General features: G+C 47.0%; 1 protein-coding gene across 10 annotated transcripts in view; it reads right to left on the bottom strand.

Annotated features, from left to right (window-relative positions):
• The window catches only part of LOC306652499 (TBC1 domain family member 8-like), an 80467-nt gene that overhangs the window by 1413 nt on the left and 61334 nt on the right, over positions 1–17720 (bottom strand). Inside the window, exons 1-4 of one of the 10 annotated variants that reach the window (XR_013761422.1) lie at positions 15797–15884; positions 10633–10901; positions 8991–9226; positions 4476–4594 (exon numbers count right to left, since the gene is read on the bottom strand). Coding sequence is in view for 2 of the 10 variants with exons in the window: in XM_079125359.1 (XP_078981485.1) it covers positions 2277–2306; positions 4476–4594; positions 9070–9226; positions 16278–16304 (333 nt within the window). In the remaining 8 variants the exon portion in view is untranslated. Of the gene's footprint in view, positions 1–883; positions 2307–4475; positions 4595–8990; positions 9227–9988; positions 10407–10632; positions 10902–15796; positions 15885–16277 lie in introns of those variants that run through there. The other 9 variants (XR_013761423.1, XR_013761424.1, XM_079125359.1 and 6 more) reach the window with 9 other exon arrangements.

The following is a 17720-nucleotide window of genomic DNA, read 5'->3' as shown; positions in this document are numbered from 1 at the left end:
GGCTTCTGAAAGTGCTTTCAATGGCAATGGCTTTTGAAACCTTGAACACACAAGTGACACCTGTGGCCTTGCCTTTTCCTGTGGGAATGCCAGTACTGAGGACAGAGCCCACTGCTGGTGCGATGTCATAAATTCTTTCTGGATTTGAAGACCCAGGTAAAGTGTTCTGCATATACAACAGTCATGATGTTCAAGAATGGGTGTTTTAAAAGATGTCCTTTTGCATTAAGAAGCAGAAGTACCTGCTACTCCTTTAGAAATAGTCACCCATCAGATATCATACTGTATCTTCAACATGATCTATGGTAGTAAAAGGTCTTGAGTAGTTATTTGAATAAGTTACACAGATATGCTCCTGAAGGTAGCAGAAAAATGAATTGTCTCCAAAAAATGAGCAAAAGAAAAAAATCAAGCTCCTTCATTGTAGCATGTATACTTCAACTTAATTATTGGCACAAATCATCTCAAAACTAATCCAGTGTCACCTGCTGTCATCTCAACCACCCACTTAAATCTTTTGCTGTGGGATTTAACCTTTAATGGCTTCTCTAGGGAGCCATGATAATCAACCCCAGGGCCAACTTTATCTCGAAGGACCAAATACTGCAGATGCTGGCACTGGCCTCACATGACTTCCTTGACCAGGAGAAGGGGTAGAAGCAGAAGTGGTTGACGCTGATGTACAGCCAGCCTTGACGCAGCACCTGGCCCTTACAGCAGCAGCAAGAGCAGTAAGTGACCACATTTTCTGCCTTGAGGAGGACGAACCTGGCCTCCAACATCACTGCTGCTTCTCAAAACTTCTTGGGCTCCCCTTCCTGCTCAGCAAGCCTGCTGCTGCTCTCTTAAGCAATCAGACCCTGACGCACATGATACAGGAGCTGGGCAAAGGGAAGGCAGAGACCACAAGGGACAGGAAGCAGGAAGGACAGATGCACCCAGGCACTTGAGGAATCTCTGTTGCTTCCACAAAAACCACTCCTGTCCACTACCCTGAAACAGCCACAGCCAGAGGGGAAAAATAAAAAGGCAGAGATCGATTAACCATCACAAGATTGCAAAACACAAAGAAAAGTCTCTCAGTCACTTACTGACCATGAAGCTGTGGCTGACTCAGCTGACTTCTAAGGTTTTGAGAATTTTAATTCACAATTATTTCCCAAATCCTCCCTACACTCATGCTACAGTTTGGATCTTCAATGCCTTCCCAAGGTCCATGTATTAAAGGCCTGATTCACAGTTGGTGTATTGGGAGGTGATGGAACTGCACAAGAATGGGTCTGGCAGGAGGTTCCTGGATGACTGAGGGCGTGCCCTTGAAGAGGACAGTGGGACCCCAGCTCTTTCCTCTCTGCTCCCTGGCTCGCCATGAGTTGAACACTTTTCCTCTGCCATAAGCTGCTGCCGTGATGTGCTGTCCCATCACAGGCTCACAAGCAAGGGGGCCAACCAGTCACGGACTGGAGCCTCCAGAACTGGGAGCCAAACCAACCTTCCCTAAGTCAGTCATCTCAGGTATTTGTGACATTGATGAAAAGTGAACCAACACAAGAGATACGAAACCCAGTGACTGGCTCTGGTGTGGGAACTCACATCAGCTCTGAAGAACTACGCAACTAGGACCTAAGAGTCTCTTTAAAACACCAATGAATGTCTTCTTTAGGTTCACAAAGGTCAGTATAAAGCCAACTGCAGGATCTGGAGAAGACTAATGCCGTGCACCACCCCTGTCCGCTCTGTACTTGTTGAAGGTGGAAGGGAGGACCCTGGCCAAGCTTCCAAACGCCGGAAATACTCCTAAAACCCTGGGGAGTGTGGGAAACAGCAGAGGGCACAAACTGACACTGCAACTCTTTTGCCAACCACCACCAACAAGAAGGGACCTTTGTGATCTGCGGTGGTGACAGAAGAGTCTAGAATAAAAGCTGTGGTCCATTTCTCAAGGGTGACAGTCTGTCGTTACCTGTCCTTTTCTTTTTCTTAACATTTTCATTTGTGTTTTATATGACTGGCTTATGAGAGTCTATGCTTCTTAAGATGAGGCTGTTTTCTCGGGGGTGTTACCAAATCCTCACTGTAGAAGTCCTTTTAGAAATGAAACCTGGGCACTCACATTAAAATAATCTAATCATAATTACTATAAAATAAACCTCAGTGCTGGTGAAGTGTACTGTTTTCTTCATTACTTATCAGGCTCTAGAGCTGAATGGCATGGCCGAGAACAGGATTCAGTGGCTCCAAGTAGACATGATGGTGGCCATAGGGCCTCCCAACTGTCATGGCTGCATGTCTGGTCCCAGGAAGAGCTGAAGCAGAGGGATTTTTCAAGTTTTATGGAGCAGCCAAGGGTCCAAGAAAGGTCCAACTCTCACACCCTGTGGATCTGGCTGGAGGAGTGGGGAGAACAAATGCCACGATGTGCTCTTGCTCCCCAGCACTGCCTCCTCAGGTTTCCTTTCTTCCTTCATTTTTTTAGGACATACTAGCTTTGAAGTGTCACGGATCAAAACTGTCACCCCCAAATGTGCCACTTCAGCATACGGATAACTGAGCCAAAGATAACTGAGAAACAAAAAAGACAGGGTACCAGAAAGGCTGTCTGCTCTGCCCCATCTGCCTCGAGTCAGGAGGGACTCTCCATCTACACAGGTGTGTCCCCCTCTGTCCTGGGAAGACACCTTTGACCTCTTGACCTCAGCAGCATGAGGGGCTCACACAGCCTCATGGAGACAGCCCTCCCCCGCCATTAGTTTCCCCCATGTTTACCCCCCCAACACTGCACCACCCCAGAAGATGGATGCCTTTTCCTGTCACTTCAGTCATAAGTCAACTGGTTGCTTTCCCTTAAGGTGCTGTGCAAGGTCGATTCTAACCACACTACCAGTTACATGGCTGAGTTTCTGCCACCTCTATATACTCTGCGTGCACTCAAATCAACTCTTTCTCTCTTGCTCATCTGCTGTATAGCGATGTGATTTTCAGGGCCTCAACTACAGATCCTAGGATGAGGACATTTTTCCTTCTCCTACAGAACGGTTTCAGGAAGCAGCATAGCAGAAATCAATTTCCTTCCTCCCATGCAAGGGAAATACCTCGAGAAAAGAACCACTACAGTTCACGTTAGGCCAAGAGAGGCAGGCCAAGTGTCGCTGATGCTCAGTCCCATCTGACACAGGACACCGAGGCACAGTCCATCGTCAAGGATGAAGGGTGTCCTGAGAGCTGTGTGTGTCTTTTCCCATAGCCCAGGTCAGCTCTGACCCCACAGGTAAGAGGTCATGCCCTGGCTGCCAAGCACTGGATGGCCTCGGTCACCCCTGCTCTTCACTCATCCTGCTCACATCCCCGAGTCCCCAAACAGAAAAGAGTGCTTCTCTTTCTTCCTCTAAAACCAAAAATTCACTTTGACACCCCTTACGAAAAGCTGGAACTCTTCAGGTTTGTTTTCAAAAAAACAAAATCCATGGTCTGGGAGATTCACAATGTTTCTATTACTACATTCTACTTATACACAGTAGTGGGCTTCACTCTGACATCATCATACAGTCATGGAATAGAATGAGCTCCATTTCCCTCCCCTGGGCTTCCTACTTTAGTGGGCTCTCTACTACATATTTGGTCTTTAATTAGTGCTTTATAGGTATGCATCAAAGATGGAATTCACTGTCGTATATTCATGTACGTAGACAGCACTATTTTGACAATTTCTTTCCACACGGGGGATACTTTGAGTAGAGGAAATGAACTGAGGGGGAGGAAGGAGGAACAGGAAGAGGGAGGAAAGATGGATTGCTTTGGGGAGGTTTTATCCCAAGGGAAGAAAACTGTACTGCAGGCTGATGTGTTCAAGTGTGTAAGGAGAGTTCACTGTAGAACGAGGAAACATGTCCCTCCCCAACAGGACCTTAAAGCACCAATCACCATTGTGTCCTTGCAATGACACCAGTTATGTAACAATGTAACTGGCAGCAGGTATGGACAAATACCTCCCAAGATTCCTCTCCTGCCTTCTCACACCTTAACTGGCTGTAACTCCATTTAATTAACGTCTGCACAACAAACATCCACTATTAGTGGGACCAGAGCACTAGGTCCAACGTGGTGACAAATGTTACAGCAAAAGAGAAAATGAGTCACGAACAACTAATTTGAGGAAGACAATAATATGTTGCTCTGCAAAAACACAAATCTTAACATTATGGTATTATCCCACGAGAAAAAAAAGGATGATTATATCTGTAAAAGATAACAGGAATTAGGCCTGAGGATGAAGCACCACCCCCTATTTTTCCTAAATTTCAGGTGTATCTTTAGGTGCTGCAAAGACTGACAGGTGATGAATTGAACTAATTTGCGTTTGCGCATTAATCCAAAAAGTGTAATCGGACTGGTGAAGACTGTGGGTACATGGCAGAGTTCAAAATGTCATGAAGAGTCACCCGAGATGGGGGAAAGGTCGAGATCAAAGGGCCTACCTTCACCTTCCCCTTGACAAAGCTGGCCATGTCATCTTTATTTTCATACACAGACAGAGTATGGAGGAGATTCTGTCCCAGCCAATTCCAGTGCTGGTTGATTTCCTCTAATGTGGCACCTGAATCAGAATAGAAAGAGAGAGAGTGAAAAACAAGAGTCATCGTTTTGCCAATATTAAGTTCCTGTGTTAATGTTCCACAAACGTCCTGTGCCAGGGGTCTCACACTCCGAGCCACCATTTGTCACTGAAAGCTGGCACTCTCCACTGGTGCCATGGTCTCTCCTGCCACTGCAATGGGACTTACAAACTTCAGTCCCATGGCCACTTAGGCCAGCTCACCAAGCAGGAAAGCCTTGGAACTGTCCTGTGACCACCCTGCACACCTTGATCATGTGCAGAGCACCTACCACTCAAGTGTCAGAAGAATTTGCAATGGTACAGCTGTTTCAGCATGGAACACAGACCAAGTGGCAGACGAATCTCAACAGTCTCACTTAGTGTCTCCCGGCAGAAGTGAGGCCCGTGGAGAAGTACTGAAGTCACGTTCAAAGGGGAAGAACCTCCTGGGAAGGTCCTCACAAGGATGTTGTCCCTGCAACAGGCACTGGTCAACCAACAAGCAACAGCCAGGAATTTCACGGGTTTACAAATGGACACATCATACCATTTACAGCAATATCTCTAAAAACTATAAGATCAGGTATACATTAAAAAGCAATAGCATAAAGTCAAATATGGTAAGTTAATTCCTTTCAAAGGCAACTAAGAAACTTCACCATATTTTTGGAGCATTGAACAACATCATTAACCAAAGGCACGACCATTTCAGTCATCTCTTTCTCTACAAGGAGGTTTCTAGTCATCACTATTGCATGATGGCTACTCCAGCATAGGAGAGCACGTGCTCAGCTCCCAGTGCAGGGTCCCGTACATAGCAGATGCTCAGAGAAGTGCTCAGTAAAGCAAGCACAATCCTGGACAAGAAAAGGCATGTGAGGACCAGGCAGTGTGGCTCAGCTGGATTTCCAAATGGAATATGGGATATATTCTAAACTCAGAGAAGTTAAAGGATACAGACAATAGTACACAATAACTGAGCCACTGTAAGGCATAAAGGCCACTAGAGTCATAATACCCAAATGCCACATGTGTGTTTTCAAAACTGAACTTCCTTTCCCACTCTATCCCACCTGCAACCTTCCTCTCCTACACTACAGATTCATGTGAATATCGTGTAACACAGGTTGAGCAACCCCATATGTAAATCCAAATTCTGAAAAGTTCCAAAGTCTGCAACTTTGCAGTTCCAACATCATGTCAGAGGTGGAAAACCCCATATCTGATTTCTGGTTCAAAGGACACAAACTACTTCATGTACAGGACTGAAAATACTATATAAAAGTACCTTCCAGCTATGGGCACAAGGTGCATATGAAACAAATGACTTTCATGTTTCAGTGAGGCAGCATGGTATTATGTACATGCAAATATACCATCATCCTAGAGAATCCAAAACTCTTCTGGTCCCCAGGATTTTGAATAAGGGATATGCAACCTGTAACCTCACAGGGAAAGGGCCAGAAGTCTCACTCTGAACTTGCAGATTAAGGTCTGTGAGAAAGAAGAACATCGGTATTAGGACTGCTCTTCTGAGTGGGCACTTGGGATGGAATTAAAAGAAGTACCCAGAAGTACCTTGTGAGGAAAAAGAAAAGCTCAAGACAAAGAACTTGGTTCCTTTGTGATCTCCCAATGCTGAGGCACAGGATGGTCTAAGGTTACATCTTTGGGTCATCACCAAAGCCAGTCTGTCAGCACTGGAAGGCTGTCCCTGTCTCTCTCCACCCACGTCTCCATTCCCAGGTAACCAAGAGGACATGACCAGAGACTTTCTCACTTCCCATCTTGCTCTTTAAGAATCCAGAAGCCTAAGTGGCAACCCACTTGAAACTTAGAAGGAGCTACCGCTGGGGTGAGTGGTCAGGATCTTCTTCAACTACTAGGTAAGCTTTCTTCAAACTATTGTAGGTTGCTCCTCAATATCTGTAAGGGATGGGTTTTTGAACCCTTCAAAGATACCAGAATCCAAGGATGGTCAGGCTCCTAAGATAAAATTGTATGTAGTATTGATGTATAACCTGGGCCCATCCACCCGTACACTTCCAGTTATCTCTAGATTACTCATTAACCTCATACAATGTAAATGATATATAAACAGCTGTTATACTATCTTATGTGGGGAATAATGACAAGAATAGGAAACTACATGTTGAGTACAGAAGCAATTTTTTTCTGAATACTTTTGATACACAGTTGATTGACTCTGCCGACACTGAACCCCAGATACCCAGGCTGAGGACACATACCACCTCCCACTATGCAGACATGCTCCTGCACACCACTTCACAATCACGTCTCCTCTGCTTCAACATCCTGCACACCAGCCCATGAACTCCAGCTCCTGACTCTCCCACAACAATAGAGCTCCTTCCTTTTTCCCTCTTTTCCTGTTTCTCTCATTTGCTTCCAGTCCATGCCATAGATCCTGCTAGCAATGGGAAAACCCTGCACATAGGCTGCTACAAGCAAATCCAAAACTACTTTGAAGGTCAGAAATCCAAACTCAGGTCTGTAAAGGCTTGAGTGTTATCTCTACAAAAGGTCTGGCGAGTTTCGCAGAGCCTTTCAACCTTCAGCCATGTTCCATGGAGGACTCCTCTCCTGGCTGTGCCTCTAAGTCCTCTTTTGGGAATCAGAAAAGATAGTCCACCTAAGCCTTCAATCTATAGCAACAGGAATCAAATGACTACATAAGCAAATCCATTCTTGAAATGATTCTAAGCAGATAACTCAAACTCCTGCAGTTCCTGCCAAAGTTATTTCTGCTTCCTGGAAAACAGGCAGAGACAACAAGGTGTTTAATGCTCCGGGTCATGCTGAAGAATACAGCTAGTGTTTCAACAACACAGCAATACCACTGAGAACCAGCTATGTCTCACATGGGAACTTATAAGTCCTGCCATGGCCTGGACTTCTCAAAAGCAGAACAGGACCACGACTAACCAAGACCACCAGGCACACAGAACCAGGAGCAGAGCCTCCTTGTCCTCCCAGGGACCCCAGAGAATTTGTCACGGCTTAGGGTCAATTCAGCAGGGTTCAGGTCCTCTCATCACTCCTGCTCCTCTCCACCTTCTTCCCCCGGCCCCAAACTGAGTGGGGATTACCTCCTGGTATTTGGCCCTCCTGCTTGCATGTACAGTGTCCTTAACTCTACTCACGGGACAACCATTATATATGATTCTAAAATGCAGGCAGACGTACAATGGAGTCTCATCCAGTCTTAACAAGGAAGGAAATTCTGACATATACAGCAACATGGATGAAACTTGAAGACTGTGCCAAGTGAACCGAGCCAGTCACAGGATAAGGCAGTATGAGTCCACCATATAAGGTTCCTCGCCAAATGCAGAGGCAGGAGGTGCAATGGCAGCTGCCAGGAGAGAGGGGAGCAGAGACTTTAATGGGTGCAGAGATTCATTTTGAGAACTTGAGTGTTCTGGAGGTGGATGGTGGTGATGCCCATATGTCATTGTGAAAGTACTTTATGCAAGTAACTAAAAATAAAATAATTAGGATAGTAAATTTTGTATTGTACTGTTGAGAAGAAAAATTTGTGTTGAAAGCAAAAAACACAATCTCTATCTTGAAGTTGTCTGACTGCTCAATGTTCATGAGCAGGCCTGTGCCCTGCCTTTTCACAAAGGACCCAAGAAATCTTAATTGTGACTACACATGCTCCTCAACTGACAACTGGGTTGCATCCTAATAAACTCATTGTGATATTGAGATTGCTATCAAAAAAACCCATATTTAATACCGAATCCACCAAGTATCATAGCTTAGCCTCCTTGGCAGGGATCCTTTGTCAATGCTCAGCACACAATCAAGTATGAGGGCGAGTCAAGTACATGCAAAACGCCTAAGTAATGCCTGCACAAGTACAAGTATCTGTCAACAGCACAATTGCCACACCAGAACATACCCATGCCTCCCATCCTCACTCTCCACAAGAGAACCCTGTAAAGAACAATTAAGTACTCAGGACCATCTGAGAGCAGGACGATGGTAGAAATCAAGCCACTGGCAAACCTACCCTGTGTCAGCCCAAGGAAAACTTCCTCAGCACCCGGAAGCCTAGTGATGCAGTCTCTTGGTATAGACATGCAACATGGGGTGGAGACTGCCAAAGTCGGACACAGCCCTTGCACTTTGACCCCGGCTATTACCACACATGCACACACCTGGGAAAACCCTGTTAATCAGACACCAAGACCATAAAGGAAACGTCCACTTCATACCCAACAACACGTGAGTGCCCTGAAACACACCCCTCAGAAGCCTGGCTCACTCATGCTCACAGCTCAGTGTGCTTCTGATCACTAAGAAAGAGAGAGACATATGGAGGAGAGCACAGAGCTCCTGAAAGCAGGTGAGGCTCCCTGGGCATTACCTGCAGGCTCACCAACAAGCAGATGCTCCGCATGCTCAGACCTCAGGTTCTGGAACATTCCAACGGGAACTAGACTCACCAGTGGCTATGGCCCAGTGAACGTTGCATCCATCCAGGAACTCTCCACATGCTATGGGTGAGTACACCTGTGAGCTGGGAACTTGAAGCAGAACTCGAAAGGCAGCAACCTCAAGTGCTGGAATCCAGCACTGCCTCCAGAGCACCCACCAGGCCACCTACAAGGCAAAAGAGAAGCAAACACACCTGTGAGCTCAGGGACATGCAGACCTGCAGCCAGTGTGCAGCTGCCACTCCCACATGCGCAGGCAGTATGGTCACTGGTGACAGCCCAGGCACAGCTCCGACACCCCGCAGAGTCAGAGCTCCATGGGGCCCAGAGCTCTAGCTCCCTCACACCTATTCCCCCAGCATCTGCTGTTGGAGTCAGAGTGCCCGACTGGAACCCCAGCTCTACCACTTTCAAGCTGTGTGGCATTAGGAAAGTTACCTGATTTCTCTGTGCCCTGGTCTTTTGGAAGATAAAGCAACCACGATATGCCTCCAAGGGTAATTATGGAAATTAAGTCATCATTCAAAGTACCTGGACTATTGCCAGGCCCTTCAAGCACCAGGTGAGTGTTGCCCGTTAGGATCCTCATCATATCCACATCTCACATGGAAGAATAATTCCTTTCTACTCCAGAAAGGTACCCTGAGAAATATGACAACACACCCAAGACCCCGCAGGACAGAAGGCAGGTAGCAAGTGAAGGACTGGCATTCTACTGGCATCCTGAATCACTGGCAGGTGAACAAACCCACTCCCTCCTCCCTGGAGGAGCTGAAGCCCTCCACCTTCCTTTGCCCATACTCCTTCTCTACTAGGCCCCGAGAGGGCTCTGAGTGGCCTGAGGCCTTATTTTCGTTTAAGATCACAATGTTAAAGGAAGTTGAATCATTAAGGAGTATGTCACTGACTTCCCACCCTATCACCCCAGAGTGTGCAGCATGTTTCACACCAACAGGGACATGTGCCGACACAACAGCACAACCCACAATTCAGAAAGTTAATGCTGGGACATTCCTACCCTCTGCTCCTCAGATCCCGCCAGTTTCCAAGTGCCTCACAAACCCATCCTAAGGGGAATAAATACACTGCAACTCGGAAATGCATGGGATGTATCCACTTGTTCCTCCCGCCTTGGCAGCAGGGCACTCTGTCACTGGATGGCCCTCATGATAGCAGGCTGGCTGGGGCCTGCAGCTCTCTGCAACTGCCCCACATCAGAGAGGACTAGGGCACATCCCCAGGAAAAGATCCAAATTCAAAACTGCATATACAGGGCTTCCGGCTGGGGCTCAGTGACACAGAAGCTGCCTGGCATGTGGGAGACACTGGGTTCCACCCTCAACACCCTATAAAAGTGAACAAATAAAATATAGGTCTATTAACATCCAAAGAAATTATTTTTAAAAAATGCTTGTATGGTTTCTACAGAACACAGGTAGCTTTTGCACCACTGTAGAAACAAAGGCACTAATCCAGCCCACAGGAGTTGAGAACTGCTTGTCTTGTGACTCTACCACATTGGAATTGTTCAGAATCACCCACTGCCTTGAGCCGTCACATCTCCCAACACACATTTGACTTTCGTGAGCTTGACTGCTTCAAAGATTACTGGCCAGTTCTTCAGCATCAAATCCCAGTTTTGGCTTGCCTGATGCTGATTAGATTCAGGTTAAAGTCTCTGGCCAGCCTCACAGAAGGAACGCTATGCATCACATCCTCTCAGGTGGACACAATTTCAACTTGTTCCACTCCTGGTGATGTTCACTTGGTCTCTTAAGTTAGTGGCTGTTGTATTCTGCACCATGAACTTATTCCTTTTTCCCTTGTAACTCACAAGCCTCCTACAGACAAATAATGAAGTTATGTAAATTTCCAATTCCTCAAACTTTCAATTTATTCACTTTTATCGGTATGGTCTCATCTTTCCTGCTTTTCTTCAAAGAGTAAGAATTCATTACTATTGTTTACTCGGATGATTTAATTGTCCCAGGTTTGGCAGGTAGGAATCCCTTCAAGCTGGGTTCTGTATCTTTTGGACATGTACTCATGGTTTTTCATAGTCTCTGCCACAATAAAATATTCCAACATCGTCTCATACTTTCCCTGCAGCAGCCCTGAAATGGGACATTTTTCCCAGAAATTCTCTTTCCATTCATGAGGATTGCTACACAAAAGCCACCTGTCATTCCAGTGGCTTGGGAGGTTGAGGCAGGAGGATTGTGAGTTCAACGACGAGGCCCTATGCAACTTAGCACAACAGTGGCTCAAAATTAAAAAAAAAAATAGGCCAGGGATGTGGATCAGTGGGTATGTGGCCCTAGGTTCCATCCCTGCTATAAAATAAAAATAAAATCCTGGTATCTGGAAGCTCATTGATAACGGGGTCTGAGTGTGCACACATCTCTAATGCAATGAGTGTATATATACATAGTCTACATACAGAAAAACTGAGTTCACACCGATGCCTCCTGCAACCCACTCCCTGTGTTCATTCTTACTTCTTTCCTTGTTCACAGATCTCTTCTCCAACAGACAAGCCCAGCCTCTACCACCCTTGATATATTTACTTGCACATCAACCCTCTCTTGCTTCCAACCTCCACACCCAAGAGACACCCTGCTCACCCTGTGCAACCTCTTCCTAGATGACCAGCACCTACACCTCCCTCATCTGCCCTACAGGATGACTTTCCCCAGCAGAAGGAAGGACATGTGTGTTTCTAAATCAATTATTCTTTGCCTAGTCCCCTGACCCTTTAAGGGTTTGTTATTTGGTGTCAGATAACGGAGCAGGGGACAGGAAGGCTGTCCTGTCTGCTAGATGGAGAGCTGACACTTAATACAGAACCCACAGGCAGCTTAGCAGAGCTCAGTGGAAGAAAACAGCAGGCTGGGGTAAGGGCACTTAAGGCTGTGATTTCAAAAGACCGGTGAAACACCATGTTTGTCTAGCAAAGATAAAAAATCCTGGTGGAGACACCGAGGAAGACTAGAAAGGAGCCCATCCCAGGAGGTGCTTCTCAGACATCTCTGACAGAACCCATGCAGACTTTGTAACAGCAGTCTGGGGGACTCTAGGCGACATGGAAAGAAGAGAACAGGGAGGGTGTGCAGCACCTGGACAGCCACAAAGGGGGCCGAGTTTTGAGGCAGAGTGGGGATTTCTCTCACATGCTTCTGGAAAGTTCTAGAGGTCTGTGTCAACCCAGCCCCTTCAAATGATGGGCAGGTGGGCAGGGTAGCAATCAAAAAGCCACAAGGGGACTTCCAGCTTCAGTTCCAGCATGCAAAGAGCTTGGGAAGCATCCCTCCCATAAATACAAGCAGAGGCCAAGCAGACTGCAAATCACAGGCTTTTCTTGGACTCATCAGAGAACTGAGGTCACGGGTCAAAACATAACCCCCAAAGCTAAAGCGGCACAGGTAATCCGAGGGACACAGCTGGGACCTGCTCCCCCAGTGCTGAGGTCATGAACTGCAGGACACTTGAGGCCTGAGTCTGACTATGCAGGGGCCTGACTGAAAGAGAATAAGAAAGCCCTCATGCTGCGATCTTTAGGAACCCCAAGGCAGCACAGGTGTTCTCACCAGAACCCCACCAGCTCCCACTGAAAGACCCCAGCGACACCTGCCCAGCTTTCTGGACAAGGGAAGAATAAGGCCATGAGGCATCCTCAGGGCCTCACCCCAGCTGGGGAAAGGCCTTCTCTGGCCCCTGTGTCCCCTCTGGCTTTCCTGTCCCCACAGGGGTGGGAGGAAGTGGCTAGAAAACACTTGGGAAGGTCACAGGCCAGGGTCACACGTCCACTGATGACTGAGATTGATTGATGATTCTAGGACCCTCCCCCTTGCCAACAGCAAAAGCTCCAGGATAAATGAGAGCACATGACAGCTCGAAGAGCAGGGAGGCTGGAAAGTTCTTAACCCAGGGACAGAGAAGAGACACAACCAGGAACATGGAGGAATGTGAGGCCTCTGGTACCTTCAGGAAACTGCAAAGAGCCAAGTCCCAGTCAGAATAGCAAAACACACAGGGAAGATGATTTCCTCACTTGTTATTACTTATATATATATATATATATATATATATATATATGTATAATTTATAAGTTGTTTATATTCCATAAGTTCTTTATATATACATATAGAAAAACATGCCAGTAGGCAAGAAAATACACATGATTAAAAGATAAAGCATGCATCAGAATGACACACGGATATGACAGATCTTGGTACTTTGAGAGAACTTTTAAAATTAGTGTTTATTTACAGGTGAAGGGCTCTAAAGCTATAGAGTATAGAAGACTAGGTCATGAAAGCAGACAGATGGAAACTCAAAGAAATGAAAAACAAAATAAATAGAAATAAACAAAAATGAAGATTGTCCTTCATGGCTCATTAGTAGATGGGACAGCCAAGAAAACAATCAGTGAACTTGAAGACAGAGCAACAGAAACCCCCAAACCCACTGAAAAGCCAAGAGAGAGACAGAGACACAGCAAGTACACAATATCCTACTGCTGGGGATAAGAAGTACAGAGAACACCATGCAGAAAATTATAAAAAAAAAAGGAAAAATATTTACAAATCTACACTTAGGTACATCATATTCAAATTGCAGAAACAAAAAGAAAATCTTTAAAGAAGAGGGGATGTGAAGCAGACAGCCTAGGAAGAACACAATAATTATAGCAGACTTCTCCAAGCATGCGATCAAGGGAGTTGACATAAGCTGTTGAAAGAAATGAATCACAAACCAATAAATCTAAATGAAGTGAGGATTCTCTTTTTTGGGGGGGGATACTTGGTATTGAATCTAGGGGTGTTCTACCACTGAAACACATCCCCAGTTGTTTTATTGTTTGTTTAGAGACAGGGATTCAACAAATTGCTGAGGCTGACCTCAAAGATGTGATCCTCCTGCCTCCTTCTACCAAACTGGTAGGATTACCAGCAAGGACCACCATACCAGGCTGTGTCCAGTGAAATTATCCTTCAAAATTGAAAAAAAAAAGGCTTTCTTGAAAAAGAACAGGAAGTCCATTTCCAGCAGACCTAACAGAGAAAGAAAACACATAGGTCAGTAGCTCTGAGCTACGTAAAGAGAAGAAGTGTGTCTCAGGAATTGATGAGGGTAGATTAAAATTTCTTATTTTTCCCATCCTTAAGTAATCTAAAAGAAATGTTTGAAGAGTTAACAAAAAATTTATTGAGTGATTACACTATGTAAATAATTGAAATGGATGACAATGTCAGAAAAGATGAGACAACATCTGGGAATACTAGTATATGTGCATTTCGGGCAAGCATGGTGGTGCACACCTACAATCCTAGTGGCTCAGGAGCCTGAGGCAGGAGGATCACAAGTTTAAGGCCAGCCTCAGCAATTCTCAGACCTTGTCTCAAAATAAAGTTACAAATGGACTGGGGATATGGCACAGTGCTTAAGCATCCCTGGGTTCAATCACAAATACACGAAAAAAAAATCTACATTTCATGTGAAACAACATAATATTTGAAGGTAGACACAGACTAATCTGGAAATTATGTTCCAAACCAGAAATATATAATAGAAATTCTTTTCAACCTATTGTTGTCAAGCTAAGAGATAAATGGCATCACCAAGCATTCAAGTACTACAGAAGTCAGGAAAAGAGGTTCAAAAGGAAAAAGAATAGAACAAGGAATAGAAAACAGTTACCAACCTGGTAGAGATTCATCTAACAATGCCAACAATCACTTTACATGTGAATGGCCTAAATACACCAACCAAAATCACCCAGGGATTTTCAGAATGGATTTCAGAAAAAAAAGGAAGAAAAGAAAACCAAGGCCCACAAGGAACCCATGTCACAGTCACACTCAGGAAAAGGAAAGGGGTGGGGCTAGGGATGTAGCTCAGTGGCAGAGTGCTTGCCTAGTATGCCCAACTCCCTGACTTCAATTGTTCACACCACAAAAAATTCCACCAGCAAACAGGATCCACCAACATATAGAAGAAATTATACCTCGTGAACAAGTGGGGCTTGCTCCAAGTATGCAACAATGGTCCAGCATTCGAAAATTCATCAGTATAGAAGTAGGGGGGGGGAATCACAAAATAATTCCATTTGATACACAAAGCATTTGGCAAAAATGAACACCCATTCACGATTAAAGGAAAAAAAAAAAACATAGTAAACGAGGAATCAAGAACTTGTCTAACTTGATAATATCATTTACCTTCTCACACCAAAACCCTACAATTAACATCATACTTACGGAGAAACTCATCACTTTCCTGATAATCAGGAACAAGGTAAAGACAACTTCCCCTATCACTCCTATTCAACATCACACTGAAAGATCCATCTAATGTGCTGAGACAAAAAGAGGAAACAGAAGGTATACAGAGAGAGAAGGAAATAAAACTCTGTTCAAAGATGACATGCTTTTCTTTAAAAAAATAAAGGAAAGAATCAAGAAAAACTTCAGGAGCTAAGAAGCATAGCAGAGCTGCAGGGCAGAAGGATAACATGACGACTGCTTTCCAACACTCCAGCAAAGGCCGGCTGTAACTTGGGCGGAGTGGGGGGGAGGGTGCGGAGTAGACACCATTGACAAACCAGACAAATGCAGAAGACAGGAAAACAAACCCGAGGCAAGTCCATCCTGACCCGGTGTCTCCTAAGAAATCCCCACCTGTGACTCAGCCCCGGGTTGGGAGCTGAGGCCGGCCACCCCCGCGAGCTCCTTACCGCTGAGGCCACCGCCCCCCTCGCCGGGCCCGCCAAGCCGCCCTAGGATGAAGGAGCCGCTGTTCCACTGGTTCATCCAGAGCTTCAGCAGCGCCTCGTCGGGCTTCTTTCCCTTTCTTCTGGTGCCCCGCTTCAAGTAGCCGGGGCCAAGGCCGCACGTGGCCCAGCTCGCTCGCGAGGAGGCGGCGGCAGCGGCTGGGCCGGAAAGGCAGAATGGTGGGTGCCCAGCGCTCGCACTTCCGCAAGGGCAGCGGGAGGAGCGCTCCCTGCGAACCCCGCATAGCGGCGCACCGGCCCGCCCCGCGCACCCTACGCACCCCGCCAGGCCGCCCAGGCAGCGTCCGCAGCACCCCCGAGCCCCTCTCAGCCCCGCCAACTGCAGAGGCGCCTGCCGGATTTCCGGGTCCCAACCCCGAGCTGGGAGTGACGGGCGCGGAGGGAAGCGGACCCCAGGCCTGGCCCACCCCCGTCACCCCCTTACCGGTGAGGTGACCGATCCCCTCGCCATGCCCGCGGCGCCGCTGTTGCAAGAAAAACCTGCTGCTACTCTGGGCCACCCAGATCTTCAGGGTTCTTCACCAGCACCTCCTCCGGTTTGAGCCACATCCCCGGCGATCCGGCTGCACGGTGGGGAGCCGCTTCACATCGCCGGGCCACCAGCAGCACCAGGCCCAGTTCCCTCCGCAGGAGGCGGAGGCAGCAGTAGCTCGGGAACAGCACACCCGCAGGTGCCCAGCGCTCGGAGTTCCGGGAGCGCAGTGGGAGGAGCTCACCCCGCGCACCCCGCGCATCCGCGCACCGCCCCGCCCCCATCCAGCCCAGCATCGCGGCCGCCCACCCGAAACCGCTCCCACCCGGCCAACTCCCGCTGCACTTAGTGGGGGCGAGTTTCTGCATCCCAGCGGCCCACTCAGGGTTCCCAAATGGATGAAGGAGGTCCCATTCCGCTGCCAGGTCCCCTCCCTCCCGTACCCGCACAGATCGCGGGGAGCGCCTGGGCAGCAGTGCGGCTCCAACCCCTGGGTGGCGGCTCCTGGGAAAGAGCTCAGGGTGGCGGGAGCCGCCTTCACACACCTCATTCCAAGAGGTGGAGGAAGGACCTGGGGAAGAGACCTCTTGTTCTCCAAGCTGCGGGTTGACCAGCCCACAGCCCTTTATCTCAGGAAGGACAGAATACACTAATGGAAACCAGTAAAGCAAGTGTGTTTGGGTTTTAAAGAATATTTTGGAGATCTCTCAAAAACAGCATGAAAAATAAAAAGTTATGTTCGGACTTGTTAGCACACTTTCTTAAAGATTTATTTTAATTCACACATCATACTTTTCCATATTTATGGGGCACTGAATGGGATTCCACTACATTTATATGATGGGTAATGAGCCTCTCAGGATAACTGGCATATCCATCACCTCAAACATCATTTCTTTGAAGGCACATTTGGGAAGCTCTCCCAAGTGAACCACCTGAGTTGCAGGAAAGGCACTGGTGAACATCAGCTCATACTCCTGAATGTGCTTCTGATGCAATCCATACACATTTCACCCATACTTTCAATATTATTCAGTTTTATCTGTCAAATATTCAATAGGAAAGATGCATGCAAAGAAAGGAATTTGAAAATTAGTTGGGAGGGGATGGGAAGAGGAGCATGAGGTAGTACAGCCTGACTCCTCTCTTCCCACCCCCCAGGCTCCTGCCCATGTCTCCCATTACTCCAGTCTGACAGATGCTCATGGGAGGTCAGGATGCTCCAGGATGCAGTTTTCAGAGGTCAGCCTTCCAGCACAGAGCAAGGTGGAGAGTGTTGGAGAGGGTAGCTGGAGCAGGGGATGGAGAGCATCCAACACAGGTGCTGATGATACCGCTCTTTACCGGTGACGAGTCCTGCTTCCTCAGGTGTTGAAGTATAACGCCGGAGAAGCA

The sequence above is a fragment of the Sciurus vulgaris genome (genome assembly GCF_902686455.1).
Source record: "Sciurus vulgaris genome assembly, contig: HiC_scaffold_243_arrow_ctg1, whole genome shotgun sequence".
Taxonomy (NCBI): domain Eukaryota; kingdom Metazoa; phylum Chordata; class Mammalia; order Rodentia; family Sciuridae; genus Sciurus; species Sciurus vulgaris.
This window is presented reverse-complemented; position numbering and strand designations above follow the sequence as displayed.